General features: G+C 35.1%; 2 protein-coding genes across 3 annotated transcripts; one reads left to right on the forward strand and one right to left on the reverse strand.

Moving 5' to 3' along the window:
• Nucleotides 1-3,593: 3,593 nt before the first annotated feature.
• LOC104810005 (60S ribosomal protein L35-2) lies at nucleotides 3,594-5,384 on the reverse strand. 2 transcript variants are annotated; one of them, XM_010536156.1, is made up of 4 exons: nucleotides 5,295-5,384; nucleotides 5,000-5,135; nucleotides 4,212-4,368; nucleotides 3,594-3,813 (listed from the first exon to the last, which is right to left on the reverse strand). In XM_010536156.1, exons 1-4 carry the CDS (start codon nucleotides 5,296-5,298, stop codon nucleotides 3,739-3,741), a joined length of 372 nt encoding a protein of 123 aa, XP_010534458.1. In that variant the 5' UTR covers nucleotides 5,299-5,384; the 3' UTR covers nucleotides 3,594-3,738. The 2 variants fall into 2 exon arrangements, with proteins under 2 accessions (XP_010534458.1, XP_010534459.1); XM_010536157.1 differs by lacking the exon at nucleotides 3,594-3,813 and adding an exon at nucleotides 3,918-4,046.
• Nucleotides 5,385-6,665: 1,281 nt separating this feature from the next.
• On the forward strand, nucleotides 6,666-10,899 carry LOC104810006 (caffeoylshikimate esterase-like). The gene is made up of 8 exons (XM_010536158.2): nucleotides 6,666-6,681; nucleotides 6,773-6,808; nucleotides 6,908-7,034; nucleotides 7,143-7,289; nucleotides 7,406-7,536; nucleotides 9,228-9,365; nucleotides 9,523-9,621; nucleotides 10,550-10,899. The coding sequence occupies exons 1-8, from the start codon at nucleotides 6,679-6,681 to the stop codon at nucleotides 10,820-10,822; spliced, it is 954 nt and encodes a 317-aa protein (XP_010534460.1). The 5' UTR covers nucleotides 6,666-6,678; the 3' UTR covers nucleotides 10,823-10,899.
• Nucleotides 10,900-14,891: the final 3,992 nt, after the last annotated feature.

Consider the following 14,891-nt stretch of genomic DNA (forward strand, 5'->3'; position numbering starts at 1 on the left):
CTATTTCGGATATACAAGTTATAGGCGGTCTCTAGCAAGACACTCTGACTACCTATCTCGAATAGAGTTTGTTTGTGATCATACGAAAGCCAGTGATGATTCCGACTGATGATCCTTTTGTATCGCGATATGATATGTCGAACATAAGGCATGGACAAGCCACCTTATCTGATTCGACTGCTTTCTCGTTCACTGAGTTCGACTGTCTGAAATAGACGACGTTCGTCTATAGTGCGGCCACACATTTCTACAGTCTTGCTCACACGAGGGGCCCAGCGATATCTCTCTCTTTTACGAGAGGTACAAATCCCGTCTTGACTATCTACAATCCAGTACATGATTCGTTTCGTACCTGATACACGCCTTTATAGTCCTCCTGTTACGCAGGACGTTTGACGTAATCAAAGCACGCAACTCCTCATGTTGGATTCTGTAGATATCTCAGGTCTTAGGATCCAATCATGGAATCGTCGTATGAGATTCAAGTCATGACGCTAGTCCATGTGACAATCTCATGCGGGTCAGTCCAGTATTCCGTTCTGCAACGAATACCTATGATTGTGATCGTATCCAATACCTATGATCATCTATGTGATCATCAATCACACATCATACTAGTCTTATTATGTCGTTATTCCCATAATGACACAAGACTAGGGAGTTTAGTATCATTCATAATGATACATGGATTTCATAACAGATCTAGCATGCAGGAACATGTAATGAACAAGATACTCTCATAAAAAAAACATATAGAAAGTATCAATACATCGAATGTATCTGAACAAAGCTCATAATCAGTACATCATAGAGCACTAAACCAACACCGACTAGGACTCTGACTCGGACGATGAAGGAAAGCTAGCAGCATTAGTGGAATTTTCAGCAGCACCGGCTTCCTTTTAGAGCACAGAGAGACCACGATGCACAATTAGCTACTTGCTGGTAAACAGTCCCCCAGCTATCTCACATCTATATCACTTCACGCAGTTTCTTTGCAGAGCCAGTGCGAAGAAAGACAGATCCACCGGTTGAGGTTCTGCACTAGATCCACTTTCTTCTCCTACGAGATTTTCATTTCTAGTTAGAGGAGCATACCACTCTACTAACTTTATCTTAGAGCTCGATAGGTACCTTTCTTTCACATCCACTCGACTTTGTTTAGGGTAATAGCAGCACGACAAGATCATTCCGGCACAGCTTAATCTGGTTTTCGGCTCTTCTGTAAAAAATCGGATCTTAGGCCTACCGGTGACCGGCTTCGCTGGACCGCCATATGGCCTGATCCACTCTTGGCATCGCTCTATTGGGTAGAGGTTTCTCGATCAACTAATTGACGAAAGAGGAAACAACGAAGGTCTCAGGAGCAATATCAACTACCTAGACCAACATGCTATAAGAATTCCATAAAGACCTTGCTTTTTCTCCTTTCACCACGGGCCTAATTGTTTCATTCCCGCCCGTAAGCTCTTCAGTTAGACTATTTCAGCGAAAAAATTGATTGTCTCGACCTTTTGGTTGAATTTCTCAGAAACATTGGCATAAACAATTGAGGGATAAGTACCGCCTAGCAAGAATGAATTGAGACTACTTTCACCCTTTTTGCTCCTGGAATTCAATCCCCCGCCTCTTAATTTCCTCTAGGAAGAAGCACGATCTCAATCAACATGTGCTGCTTTCAAGGGGAACAACTATGATCCTAGTGCTGAAGAAACTAATGACTCTGATCCTGATGACGGGAATGCTTCTATTTCATATTCGGAGCTGCCGATTCTACTTATCATTCCGTTCCATCACTATGTGCTTCTATTTGATCTTAACCTCCTGTTAAGGAAATGTAAATGAGGACGTCGGTCCTGTTGGGTCCTATTCCAGCTCTCTATCTAGAGCTAAAGCTTGTACAACTGCTATTGGTTTTTATTGAATATTGGTTTAATTCTCGCTATCTGGCTTTCTTCTTTATATGGCATCTTTCTTCTGCCTCAGTGCAATCCAGTTCAGGAAAGCGGGAAATCCCCTAATTTGGGCTTAGTAAGGCATCTCTGGGCTAACCCCGCATTTGAATCTATACCTATTCGTGCAAAGTCTTCTAGCATACTTTTGAACTTCGTATCTTAACTAGGCACAAGCTATTCTAAGAGCTCTTATATACCACCAATAGTTGCAGTTGTCACTTCGCCCCATTTTTTCCTAGATATGAGACTAGTCTTACTCCCTGCTATATATATATATATATCTTGACGCTTTGAAAATGTGTACTTAGAAGTGGAACATAACGCAATCTCGCAAAACCGCGTGAAAACGGGTCTCAAGTTAGATTCTCGTACGGGTCAACTCCAGCTGCAGATACGACAACACCATCACCACCTCCAAAAGTCAAAGTTCTCAAAACATTTTTTTCCCAAAACAAAATAAATAAATTGTGAACTTCGATGGGATGCCTTGACTATTTAGTATAGACATATAGTGAATGGGCCAAGTGTCATGGCATAGAGGTCCAATTTGTAGGATGCCCATAATGTCTAGACCCGAAATCCAAAACCCGATCCGAGTTCATCCGAAAAAAATAAGGGTCCGGAGCTAAAAATATATAGATCCGATAAGATTTCGGGTTTTTAGACCACGGGCCGAATGGGTTACGGGAATGGCACAATGGGCACATGAACTTTGTCTCTCTCAAGGATTTACAGTGTCATTTTCCAGGGTACAAGCTTTGCTTTAGATCTGCTCTAATGACGATTCATGTTTCTGATCATTGTGTTTCATGTTTCATTAGTGGTGTATATAGTAGTGAGTGTGCGTGTGTACACATACGTTACATATGTATGTATATCTATATATAACACATGTACACATACTTATGAACCGGGGAAATGGGTCTCGTTCTCTTTACGGAAATTCAGAAATCTTTGGACCATGGCCATGGATTTTGCATTTCTTCTTGAATATATTTTTCTCTCTAATTTGCATTGCTTTGTTTTTATACTTAAGACCCTAAGTAATCACTCGCATGACACACACATCCGACATTACTGTATCAGATGATGTCACAATATGGCCATGGATTTTGCATTTCGTTCCCAACTGGTTCTCGACTTATACATCTTTTAAATGGAATTTAACTTACCCGATCACTGAACAATCGTGATAATTTTATTAAATTTTTTATTTGTAAACGTTTATCGTTATATCATTTTTAATGCGTTGCGATGATATAGAAAAAAAATTGTTTTTATTATTACACAGATAAATAGTCCGAACCCTAATAGACCCGAATACTGATCGGATCCAAAAAAATCGAAACCCGAATTGAATCTAACCCGATCACATTCAACTCGAGTAATTCGTTTTAAATTCTGTTAGTACAATTTTAAAAAATCCTAATAAACTTTAGATATACATTTTTTTATTTTAATTATCTAAATAGAAATGCGCAAAAAGATCAACTTCCTAGGAACTAGCCGACCACAAATACATTGGTCCTAATATACGAGGTTCCATAAACTCTACTGTCTTTCTTAAGTTGTATATTGATCGCCCCGTTATGCAAAAAAAAAAAACATTATTTAAAAAAATACGTAATTTGGACAGTATAATCGAATCTGAAATTCAAATACCCGATTGCAATTAGAGTTTGAAACCCTTCAAATAAGAAATAGAAGTGAAACTCACAAAGGGGAAGAGAGCTTTGATAGTATGATCCAGAAGGCAAAAACACTCAGTAGGACCAAAAAAGGCTTACACTTTGATAGCATACTTTCTCAAGGGAAAGTACATTTCTTTCTTCTTCTCTCGTTCCGTCTTCAACGAAGCCTGCGCCAACAAAGTCATAATGCAACCCACAAGGCATATGAGTCTTGAAATGGATATTAAACATTGGATTAAGCTCAATTGTCCAAACACAAAGAGGTGATGAGATGTAACCAAAGATTGCTTGTCATGTTGGTTAGCTCCCATACCCGGACTTTTTGATACCCGAGAGATGAGGTATGAGATCAGATAATGGTATTGGAAAACTCAAAGTTTCAGGTCCGGGTTTGAGATGCCTGTCTCATGGACGAGTAATACAATTTACCCTTTTAAGTCTAGGGATTAAAGGTGATTTAGGAAAATGGAAATGTGTGTCTTTTTTAGTTCATCATTCAACTCAATTCTAGGACATTTTTTTCTCTTTTACTCGTCGTTAAAGAGATAGCTATAATGGCGAGTACCTGGTGCTTGGTGAGTCTTCTCCTGATAGCTCTAGTCTTCTTGGGACGGAGATCGAGTGGCAACAACTTCTTGGTTTTGTATGCTTCTCTCAATGCAGACTTCTGCTTTTGTGAGATCACAGTCAATACCTGTGCAATGGACTTCCTCACCACCTTGCTGCAACAACAGAAAAAAGCTCATTTGGAACCATTGCGCAACAATTTACTAAAGCAATGCTAAGATGATTTCTCAAAATCGGAAACTTTGATAGAAATGCTGAGCCTTTCTGTCTACACTAACGATCCTATCCATTCTCAGGGATTCACTTTCTTATGAGAATAAAACTCTCGGCAACATTTCAAAGAACGTGGTTCAAGAACGTTGGATCAGATACATGCAGAAACCACAAAACTAAAAGCAAATACGAAAATCTAAAGCCATAGATTCTGAACAATACACGCGATATGAAGAACAAAAAACAAAAATTCCGGTCCAGCATAAGGCTATAAGCAAAACATGATGAACCAAAAGCAAGCAGCAGCAAGAACAATCACATAGATTCACCGCAGGCTGATTCTGCCAACCAAAATACGGTTCTCACAATTGAATCTATTCTACGGATGAAAAGACCATAGCTTGCCATAAGTTACCAACTATGGCAAACCTATCACTGCATACAGTCTACCTCTCCCATTACCTATAGCGCCTCAGCCGAAGCCAAAATACTAAATCGCCGTAGATACCCAGAAACGAAAATGCAGAGAATACGTATAAGAATCAATCACCATTAAGAGAACTGAGCACATACATTTTGGAGAGCTTGTTCGGAGCACCGCCAGTGACTTTCGCGACGCGGAGTAGGGCAAGCTCCGCCTTCAGTTCCTTCAGCTGATTCGAGAGATCAGCTTTCGATTTCTCCCTCAGCTCGTGAACCTTGATCCTCGCTGATCCAAACCCATTTCACAAAACCGATTAAAAAAACACAAAACACCAAAATTTCGAAAAACTTCGCACAGCCTCAAACGCGAACCGTAGAGAAAACAATAACATGAAACATTGATATTTGTCAGTTTGCTCGGAACATTTCAGCAGTGAGAGCTTACCCATGGCGGCTCTCTCGAGTTCTCAATCAGTTGCCTCCTGCTCTGTATGCCGTAGGAAACCCTAGAGAAAAGGTCGAGGATGAGTTTTAGGGTTATATAACTCGGGCTAGGTTTAAGGCCCATATTCCTCAGTGGGCCAGCGATAATGGGCTTTATACCCAATAAGTACAAAAAGATAAATAAAATTATGTGCAATTGGAGTCTGTAAATATATATATTTTTGGTTAAACTATAAATATAATAATTGTAATCAACTACCATTCCGTATTTATATGCATCATCTAATAGGATATTTGAATGTAGATTAATATATATACATATGTATGATTTTGTAATCACAGTATCATTGCTTATTTTTTTGTTGGCCTCTCATGTAAATGGTTTATATCAATGTAAATTTTTTATTTGTAAAATAACATAATTATGTGGAAAAAGGAAATTGTACGCAATATCATAAGAATTTTTTTTTAATAATTTAGATTTAAAGAACCTTCTCTAGATTTGAATTATATTTGCTATTTTTAAAATAAAATAAGGGTTTTAAGGGTAGAGAGGAGAAAGAGTCTAAAATGATGTCTTTGCCTCGTCGCATGTTGAAAGAAGCACGATGTTTTGTATTTCATTTAATAAACTTGTCTTTATCTTTCTCCATAAATCCGTTGACAAGGGCATTAAAAAGTTTGCGTTCTTGATGGATTTTGACCTATATTTTAATTTTTTTTCAACGTTCTCCAAAATTAATTTTTAAATTTCGTAAGAATTATATTTATATTGTCTTTTTATATCCGTTTCATTTTTTTTTTAACTTTATTCAAATTCGTTTTCGTTTCGTCTCTATGAAAAAAAATATTATTTAAAAAATATTTTCAATCACTTCTCTGTTAAATTTACTGATATAGAATTTAATTCAAAAATCCTATCTAGATGATTTTTTTAATCTAATTTATTCTAATACAATTATATATTATTCAACTCGATTTAATTAAACTTTGTGTAAATCAAATCAAAATATTCACTCCTAATTTATTACATTTTTGTTTTTTAATACAACTGCGGATGATATAACAATTTAGAAATACAATAACGTTATTTCAAAAATAAATTGTAATGATTGATTTTTTTTATTAGGGTTGAAGAGCAGAAAATTCAAACAGTTACCAACTTACCAAAAGAATATTTTGTATTAGAGGGAAAAAAAAGGAAAAAAGAAAAAGTAAGAGAGAAAAGACTTCGGATAAAGCAAAAGAAAAAAAGAGGAGGAAAAGAATCCGTTACCATGTCAACATCTGACCGCTAAACGCCGTCGTTTTGTGGGCCTTCCACCACTACAAAACTTGTCGATCAGAACAGAAACCTTGCGCATAGAGATTTTCTTATCAAGAAAATGGTCGGTCCGCTAATTTCTTTTCTGTCTTTATGCGTTTTGATTACTGGGTCAGTTTTTGTGATTTCTTCATCTCTGTATGCTCTGTTTGCAGGCAAGTGATGAAACAGAGCATATCAGATACGAGGAGGTTTGGTCTTGTCTCTGTTCTGTTTTCACATGCTCTGTTTCTCGATACATATTGCAGATTCACTCATCAGAAATTGAATTTTTTACTTTTGTTTTGTAGAGATACGTAGAGAATTCACGAGGGTTGAAGCTCTTCACTTGTAGATGGATTCCAGCAGATCAAGAGCCAAAGGCCTTGATCTTCATCTGCCATGGATACGCCATGGAATGCAGCATCACCATGAACAGTTCATGCCCACTTCATCCTCTCTCTCTCTCTCTCTCTCTCTCGCGTATGAATTCAATAGACACGAAATCAAGAGTTGGGTTTTTTGCGAATCTGATCAATGGATCAGGTACGGCGAGGAGGCTGGTGAAGGCGGGATTCGCAGTGTATGGAATGGATTATGAAGGGCATGGGAAATCAGATGGACTAAGGGCTTATATCAGCAACTTTGATCATCTTGTTGACGATGTCTCTAATCACTACACTTCCATATGTGGTAATATTACATATACACGCACGTATATGCATTTATCATGGTTTTCGTATGGTTTGTGTGCGTGTATATATGCATATATACATATATACACATATATATGTGATGGGTTATTGCAGAGAAGGAAGAGAACAGAGGGAAGATGCGGTTTTTGTTGGGAGAGTCAATGGGAGGAGCAGTTCTTCTGTTATTACACAGACTGAAGCCTGATTTCTGGGATGGTGCTGTCTTGGTCGCTCCAATGTGTAAGGTACCTTTTTTTTTAAATAATATTGTTAATATATTATATTATTTACAATTTACATATTGACTTGTAGCCTTTGTAGCCATATAATGCAATCTTCTTATATATAAATTAAAAACAAAATCATCAACTCTTTGTTTCTCTTAAGTGTGATATATAACACATGTTTAATGATCAAAGAACAAGCCTGGCTTTGATTAGTTTTATGGGGTCCTTCTAACTCCAGCTTGAAAGATCGTTCAGATTACTATGATAATTGAACCGATTTTCTTTTAAAAATATATTAAATGTTTTTTAAAATGCTGGTGATAATATCACTTAGACATGAAAGGGAAAAAAAATTAGTATTTTTATCCTTTTCAAAAGTATTATCTGTCAACTTAATTTTTATATTTCTGAATTTCACCTGATTCCAAACTTTAGATAATCTATAAAAATTCGTTGTAGATATATCGATCAATTCCTATAAAAAAAAATGTCACAAGATAGAAAAAAATATAGGAAATAAAATAAGCATCAATTGGAAATATTTTTGCAGTTGAAATATTAAAATTAATATAGAATAAAAAGTTGTTACTTTTTCTTACAAATATGCATCCACTAACCTAAAACCAATTTAATTGAAATGTGACGAATGGGGGAGGAGCAGATCGAGTTGTCTATTGGCAATTGGCCTGAAAATATGCACGTTTCTTTTGGAATAAAAGTTATATCATTATCCAATAGAAAGCAAAAGCTTCTTCTTTATTATATATATATATATATATATATATATATATACATGTGTGTGTAAAGGTTGTTTTATTAAATACAACATTGGTGCACTAATTAGCAACTTTAAAAAATATATATTTTGTATCTGGAAAAGAAAAAAGTTAGCCTATCATATATATTTTTTTCAACTACTCCAACTAAGTTGGTAAATTATGAACACATATGTATATAATCATGTTATATATTTTTTGCAATGATAGATATCACAAACATATATATATCCAGGAGTAGTTGGCTCAACTGATAAGTGGTATACGCATCGCAAAGAGTGCTCTACCCTAGGTTCGAATTCTACTATAGTCAAATCACATATTATAAAATATATATATATATATATATGATTTTATTCATTAACCATTATATATACATACACACTCACAAATTCGAAGAAAAAATAAACGTGAGTTTCTATTAAGTGTCTAATTAAAATTTTAAAAAATAATTTTACAAAAAAATAAAGATTCATCTCTAGCAATAATTTAAGATATTCGATAAAAATAAGGGATAATCACGTATAAATACCTAAATTTTTATAAAATTCTCAAATAAATACATAAACTATAAAACTCTCAAATAAATATCTGAACTTTTTTTTTTGATAAAAAAAACTTTTCAAAACTTCCACATAAATACTCAGATTTTTAAAAATTTTCCAAATAAAACCAAAATATATTAATATCGCTTAATTTATAATGGAATCCAACGAAAATTGGTAACATGGTCGATTAACCTCGTCAACGAATGTTGTTTTATTTGGTAAATTTTTAAAAATTTGGGTATTTATATAAAAGTTTTAAAAAGTTGAGGTGTTTATTTGGGATAGTTTATAATTGAGATATTTATTTTAAAATTTTATAAAAGTTTAGGTATTTTATATACTATTATTTCTAAAAATAAAAATTCAATGTTTTTTTTTAATGCAGATTGCAGAGGAAATGAAACCCAATCCATTGATGATTTCGATTTTGACGAAGCTGAGTCGGGTTGTCCCCACGTGGAGAATCCTGCCCGTCCAAGACATTGTCCATGTGGCATTTAAGCAGCCCGAAATTAGACAGCAGGTATTTATTTATTTATTTATTAATGTCGCTGTTAATTTAATTGAAACTAATTATTTGGAATCATGTTAGGTAAACCGATGAAGAGATTTAACTAACTAAATAATTAATTAAATATTTAAACTGGTGTTTAGTAACTAATTACGTGTACAAATTAAAGGTTAGGGAAAACCCTTACTGCTACAAGGGGCGTTTTCGTCTGAAGACTGCGTATGAGCTCTTTAGGATCAGCAACGATCTCGAGAAGAGACTTCATGAGGTATATTATTACCGTCTCTTAATTATTTCACTCTTAGTTTAATTATATTCTTAATCACATTTAGTTATAAGTTAAACAAATTAATGGACCAAACTAAATCGAAAGCAGCTAGCATTGGTCTTTTGATATTTGATTTTATGAAGAATCTTATATATATATATATATATATATATATATATATATATATATATATCGGATTTTCTCTTGTATGATTCGCTTAAACTATCATAATCATAATAATTAGACACGTAATTAAATCCAAATTATGTGTGGGAATCAATTTAAAGAAGAGACGATTACAGTTTCAATCAGATCTGGATTGATAAAATTAAATTAAATGCTGCATGATATTAATGGAATCCGACGGATCAATTTATAGGCGATAAATTTAATTTTAATTTGGCTTCGGTGTCATGTTTCGGCCACGTGCACAAACCTAATTAGCTAAAAACATGAACCGAACTTAAAACATTCCAAAATTGTTACAAGATTTCACTCTTATTAGGGTTTTTGCTCTTACGTATTTTACTATTTGGAATTTCATTATGTAATTGGTCCGTTTTATCTAATATCAATCTAAGTTATATATTTGAAAAAAAAAAACGATTTAATATACAAATCCCTATACATTAATATTTTAACATATAAAATTAATTACATGCGTTTTATAAGAATAACACAACTAAAAAGTCCAAGGACTTACCGATCCGAACAAAAAATAAATAAAAGGTAATATAGTCTATTTGAAATATAATTACAATTTGAATTTAGAATTTCTGTGATGAAACTTATATTTTATAATGCAGTATAAATAAAATTTGATTGATGATTTTAATACAAATCAATTTTCAAATTTACTGTTCTCTAACTAAGATGCCCAATCGAAGCTAATAAATGAATTGCAAATGCCTATTTTTTGTGATGACAGGTGTCGTTACCATTCATAGTTTTGCACGGAGAAGACGACAAAGTGACGGATAAAGCCGTAAGTCGGGAACTGTACGAGGTTGCCACGAGCTCCGACAAAACCTTCAAGCTTTATCCGGCAATGTGGCACGGCCTGCTCTACGGCGAGCCACCGGAGAACATCAAGATTGTGTTTTCCGATATCATCGGTTGGTTTGACGAGAGAGTCTCTCTCGGGAACGGAAGGTTCGAGACCGAACTTAAACGTGAAAACGATGGTTTCAACAAAACATGAGTGAAGATGTTGTCATGTCGAAACATAATGAAAACAATATACAAAATCATTGTATTCATATTCGAGTCGGACCCTTGGATGGATCTACAAATGTGATTATAGAGTTCTTATTTGAATTAATAATTTGTTATTCTAGTAGTTATATTAAATTTTATATGAATCTTACAGATTAAATTAATCGTTCAGACAAGATGTCTTTGGATACTTTTACCCAAAAGAAACGGTCTTTGGATACTTTAACTTTTCACTAAACCCGTGAACTTAAAGTGAAAAGTTTACATAACAATATAATATATTACATTCTTTTTTTTTTATATCAGAAATTCAGTTTTATTTAATGACACACCCTCGAAATCCTTGATAAAAAAAATATTTATCATGAAAAAGGAAAAAAAGGAAAGTAAAAAAGGTCTGAATCCTTTGTCCAGCGAGGGAAAATAGAACCAAGCCTCTGATTGGGCCCTCGATCATGGACATTGATTTGGGCTTTTTATCATTTTCTATTAGATGAGCTTATTATATTACTTGCATTCTCTATATTCCAAATACTTACAAGCCTATCTTAGATTCAACACAATATTTTTTTCTTCTTCTGATTTTACAACGAAAAATGTGTCATAATTTGGTATTTTCACTGTCTTTTTTTTGCCATGCAATTTGGATATGCAGAGAACTCTAGGAACGGACATTAATTTAAAATTCGGATACGGTTATATATAGTGGCGAATATAGAAACATACATTATTGGGTTAAATTTATTTTTATGATTAACATCTTTAAATTTATGGGACATTTCATAGTTTTATTTAAAATTTTACAAAATTTATATAGAATATAACTTTTTTTATTGATTTAATGGGGACATATGTAAGATAATTTCAAGTTTTCAGGGATTTGCTTTTATGAAAACCCAAACGATAAGCTGGATCTGGCTTTATATAATTAACACAAGACAATCAATAAAACATAGATCATAAAACCATACCTGGATCTATGAATTGCAGCGGAATAACTTTAAGAACCAAAAGTCTTCTAGGGTTTTCTCTCATTTCTCCCGTACTATAAGTTTTTTTTTATGGACATAAATAATGAACTATAATGTTCATTTTATAGGGTGCGGAAACCCTGGTTGTATTAGAGTAAGGAGAGAGGGAACTTCCAATAATACCCCTGGGCCTTAATTCTTTAATGAGTTCTTATCCATCAAAGAACCAGATTAACATTAAAACCCGAAAGCCCAAATTACATGGGCCACATAATAATTTATTTCTTACATTCCCCCACTTGGCCCATGTGATGAATTGATGATCTAATAAACTTTAAGCGCGCAACTTTACATTAGATTCATCTATCATCGATAACTTTCATTTGAATAACAATCGATGAATCATGGCGGTCACACATCACTTTTAACATGATCCCTTCCATGTATCACAATCAATTATCATCCAACATACTTTATGACCTAGATATTATATCATTATGCACGTTATCTTACTTAATAATATGTGTACACAAATAACATAATGATAACATGCCTAATAATTGCAGAAACAATACTTTAATTGAATTCAAAATGTCATAATCATAAATATAATGAGCAAAAAGTTCTCCGAAATAATCATTAAAGCAAGGACTTGTCAATAATGCCCCCTTAAATGTCTTAGGCGATAGTCCCTTAGTCAACGGATCCGCTATCATAAGATCGGTACTAATATGCTCAAATGACACTCTTCGTTTCTGCACTTCTTCTTTGACAACTAAGTATTTTATCTCCATGTGCTTAGCACCTTTAGAGTATTTGTTGTTCTTTGAGAAGAAGATAGCTGCGGAATTATCACAATAAATTCTCAGTGGTTGATAACACGATTTTCTCATCTATTTCAAAGCCCATTGTGTAGCACTTTCGCATCGGTTGTGTGCATTATTAGACATTTAGGATCATTTTAGCACTGGGTTTTGCTTCTTCTGCATTCTCTGGTGATTGAACAGGTAATGGACGCACTATGGATGTCAAAGGAGCATAATCGAGGACTTCGGAGCATACTGGACCGGAACAGAACGATTAAGACATTTCTAGCTCGAGTTGCACCTGAACACGGCCGAGTCGAGTTTAAACACGGTCGTGCAAAAGCGAGGAAACGAATACATTCTTACAGACAATTGACACGGACCGTGTCGAGTCAAACACGGCCGTGTCGAGAGCAACTCGCCCGTGTCCAGCCCGTGCAGAAGCGCGTAGTTTTTTATCAGACAATTGACACGGACCGTGTTCACCCCAACACGGCCGTGTTCCGTTTCGAGAAAACTTCCTATTTTGCATCCGAACTTCCGTTTTCAGAATGGGAAGAAGCCCAGCTGCCAAGCAAATAAATAGGAGATGTCTTGGGCTTCAGAAATCATCGAGAGATCACAGCAGAAGCCAGAGAACTCGAGAGAGAATCAAGACAGAGTTTTCCGGGAGCAGAGATTGAAGAACCGTCGTCGAGAGATCGCTGCGAGTTTCTTCTTTATCTGTTTCATGTTTCTTCTTATTGATTTGAACTCGTTTGTTGTTATGGGTAGTGAGTAGTCGTTTCACTGTAGCTAGGGATTTAACCTTGTAGGGATTTGTTTGGTTTTTATTTTCCGAGACTACGTTATCGATACTCGGCGGTTTAATTGAATTGAGTTTATTACTTTTGATCTTCTTGACATGTTGATTGATTGATCTTAGATTCTAATTTACAACGAGAGCTTAGATTCGGAAAGAATTCATTGAATAAATTGATTAAGACTATTGAGAGATAGGTTAATCGGTTTAGGAACTGTGATAGTGATCGTTAATGCGTTTGATATTTTAATCTATTAGGTTGAGAGATCGATCGGTTTAATTATTGGATAGTGGATTTAGGACTTGAGAGAGCCAAATCTGATATTAGAACTTGAGATCCCCGATTAGAGTTCGATATTCGTAGATTCTCCATCCTTAGAAACAATCCCTGCGCATTAAGGTTATCCCAAAGCTACGGTGGTTTAGTTATCTGATTTACTTAGTTTATTTATTGCTTTATTTTCAGTATTCATCTATTTCATCTACTATTTGCTGATCTGAATCATAGTCGAGTCTTGTTCTTAGTGTTAACTATTCCCTGTGTTCGACCCTGGTACTACAGTTGATCCGTATCCTTGCGGTATTCGTTGTATCTAGGTTTTTATTACTTGAGCTTATTTATACACCTAGATTTGCGTTATCAGCGGTCTGGCTATAGAGTCGACAATTCCAAGCCCTGAGATAAAGTTCTGCATCCATAATCCATGAACTGTAGCCTCAAAGCATGCTACAAATTCAGCTTCCATAGTAGAAGCAGCGATGACAGACTGCTTTCCACTTCTCCATGACACTGCTCCTCCGGCTAATAGGAACAGAGAACCGAAAGTTGACTTTCTGGTGTCAACGCATCCGGCAAAATCGGAATCTGAATACCCAATGACTTCCAAGTTGTCATTTCTTCTATATGTAAGCATGTGTTCCTTGGTGCCTTGCAAGTATCTTAGAACTTTCTTTGCAGCTTTCCAGTGATCTATTCCGGGATTACTCTGGTATCGGCCCAACATTCCAATAGCAAAACTGATATCTGGTCGTGTACACGTTTGAGCATACATCAAAATCCCAACCACTGACGCATAGGGAATACTTTCCATTTCTTTTCGTTCCAATTCGTCCTTTGGACATTGCATATTACTGAACTTGTCCCCTTTCTGAATCGGAACTATCCTTGCAGAGCATTCACCCATTCTGAATCTCTCTAAGATCTTATTAATGTAACTTTTCTGAGACAATCCTAACAATCATTGTGGTCTATCACGGAATATTTCTATTCCAATCACATAGGACGCCTCACCCATATCTTTCATCTCAAAGTTCTTAGAGAGAAACTTCTTTACGTCATGTAACATTCCAATGTCATTTGCAGCAAGTAGAATATCATTAACATACAAGACCAGAATCACATACTTGCTCCCACTAACTTTCATATAGATACATCGATCAACGATATTCTCTATAAAACCATAAGATGTAATGGTA

The sequence above is a fragment of the Tarenaya hassleriana genome, unplaced genomic scaffold (genome assembly GCF_000463585.1).
Source record: "Tarenaya hassleriana unplaced genomic scaffold, ASM46358v1 Cleome17, whole genome shotgun sequence".
NCBI lineage: Eukaryota > Viridiplantae > Streptophyta > Magnoliopsida > Brassicales > Cleomaceae > Tarenaya > Tarenaya hassleriana.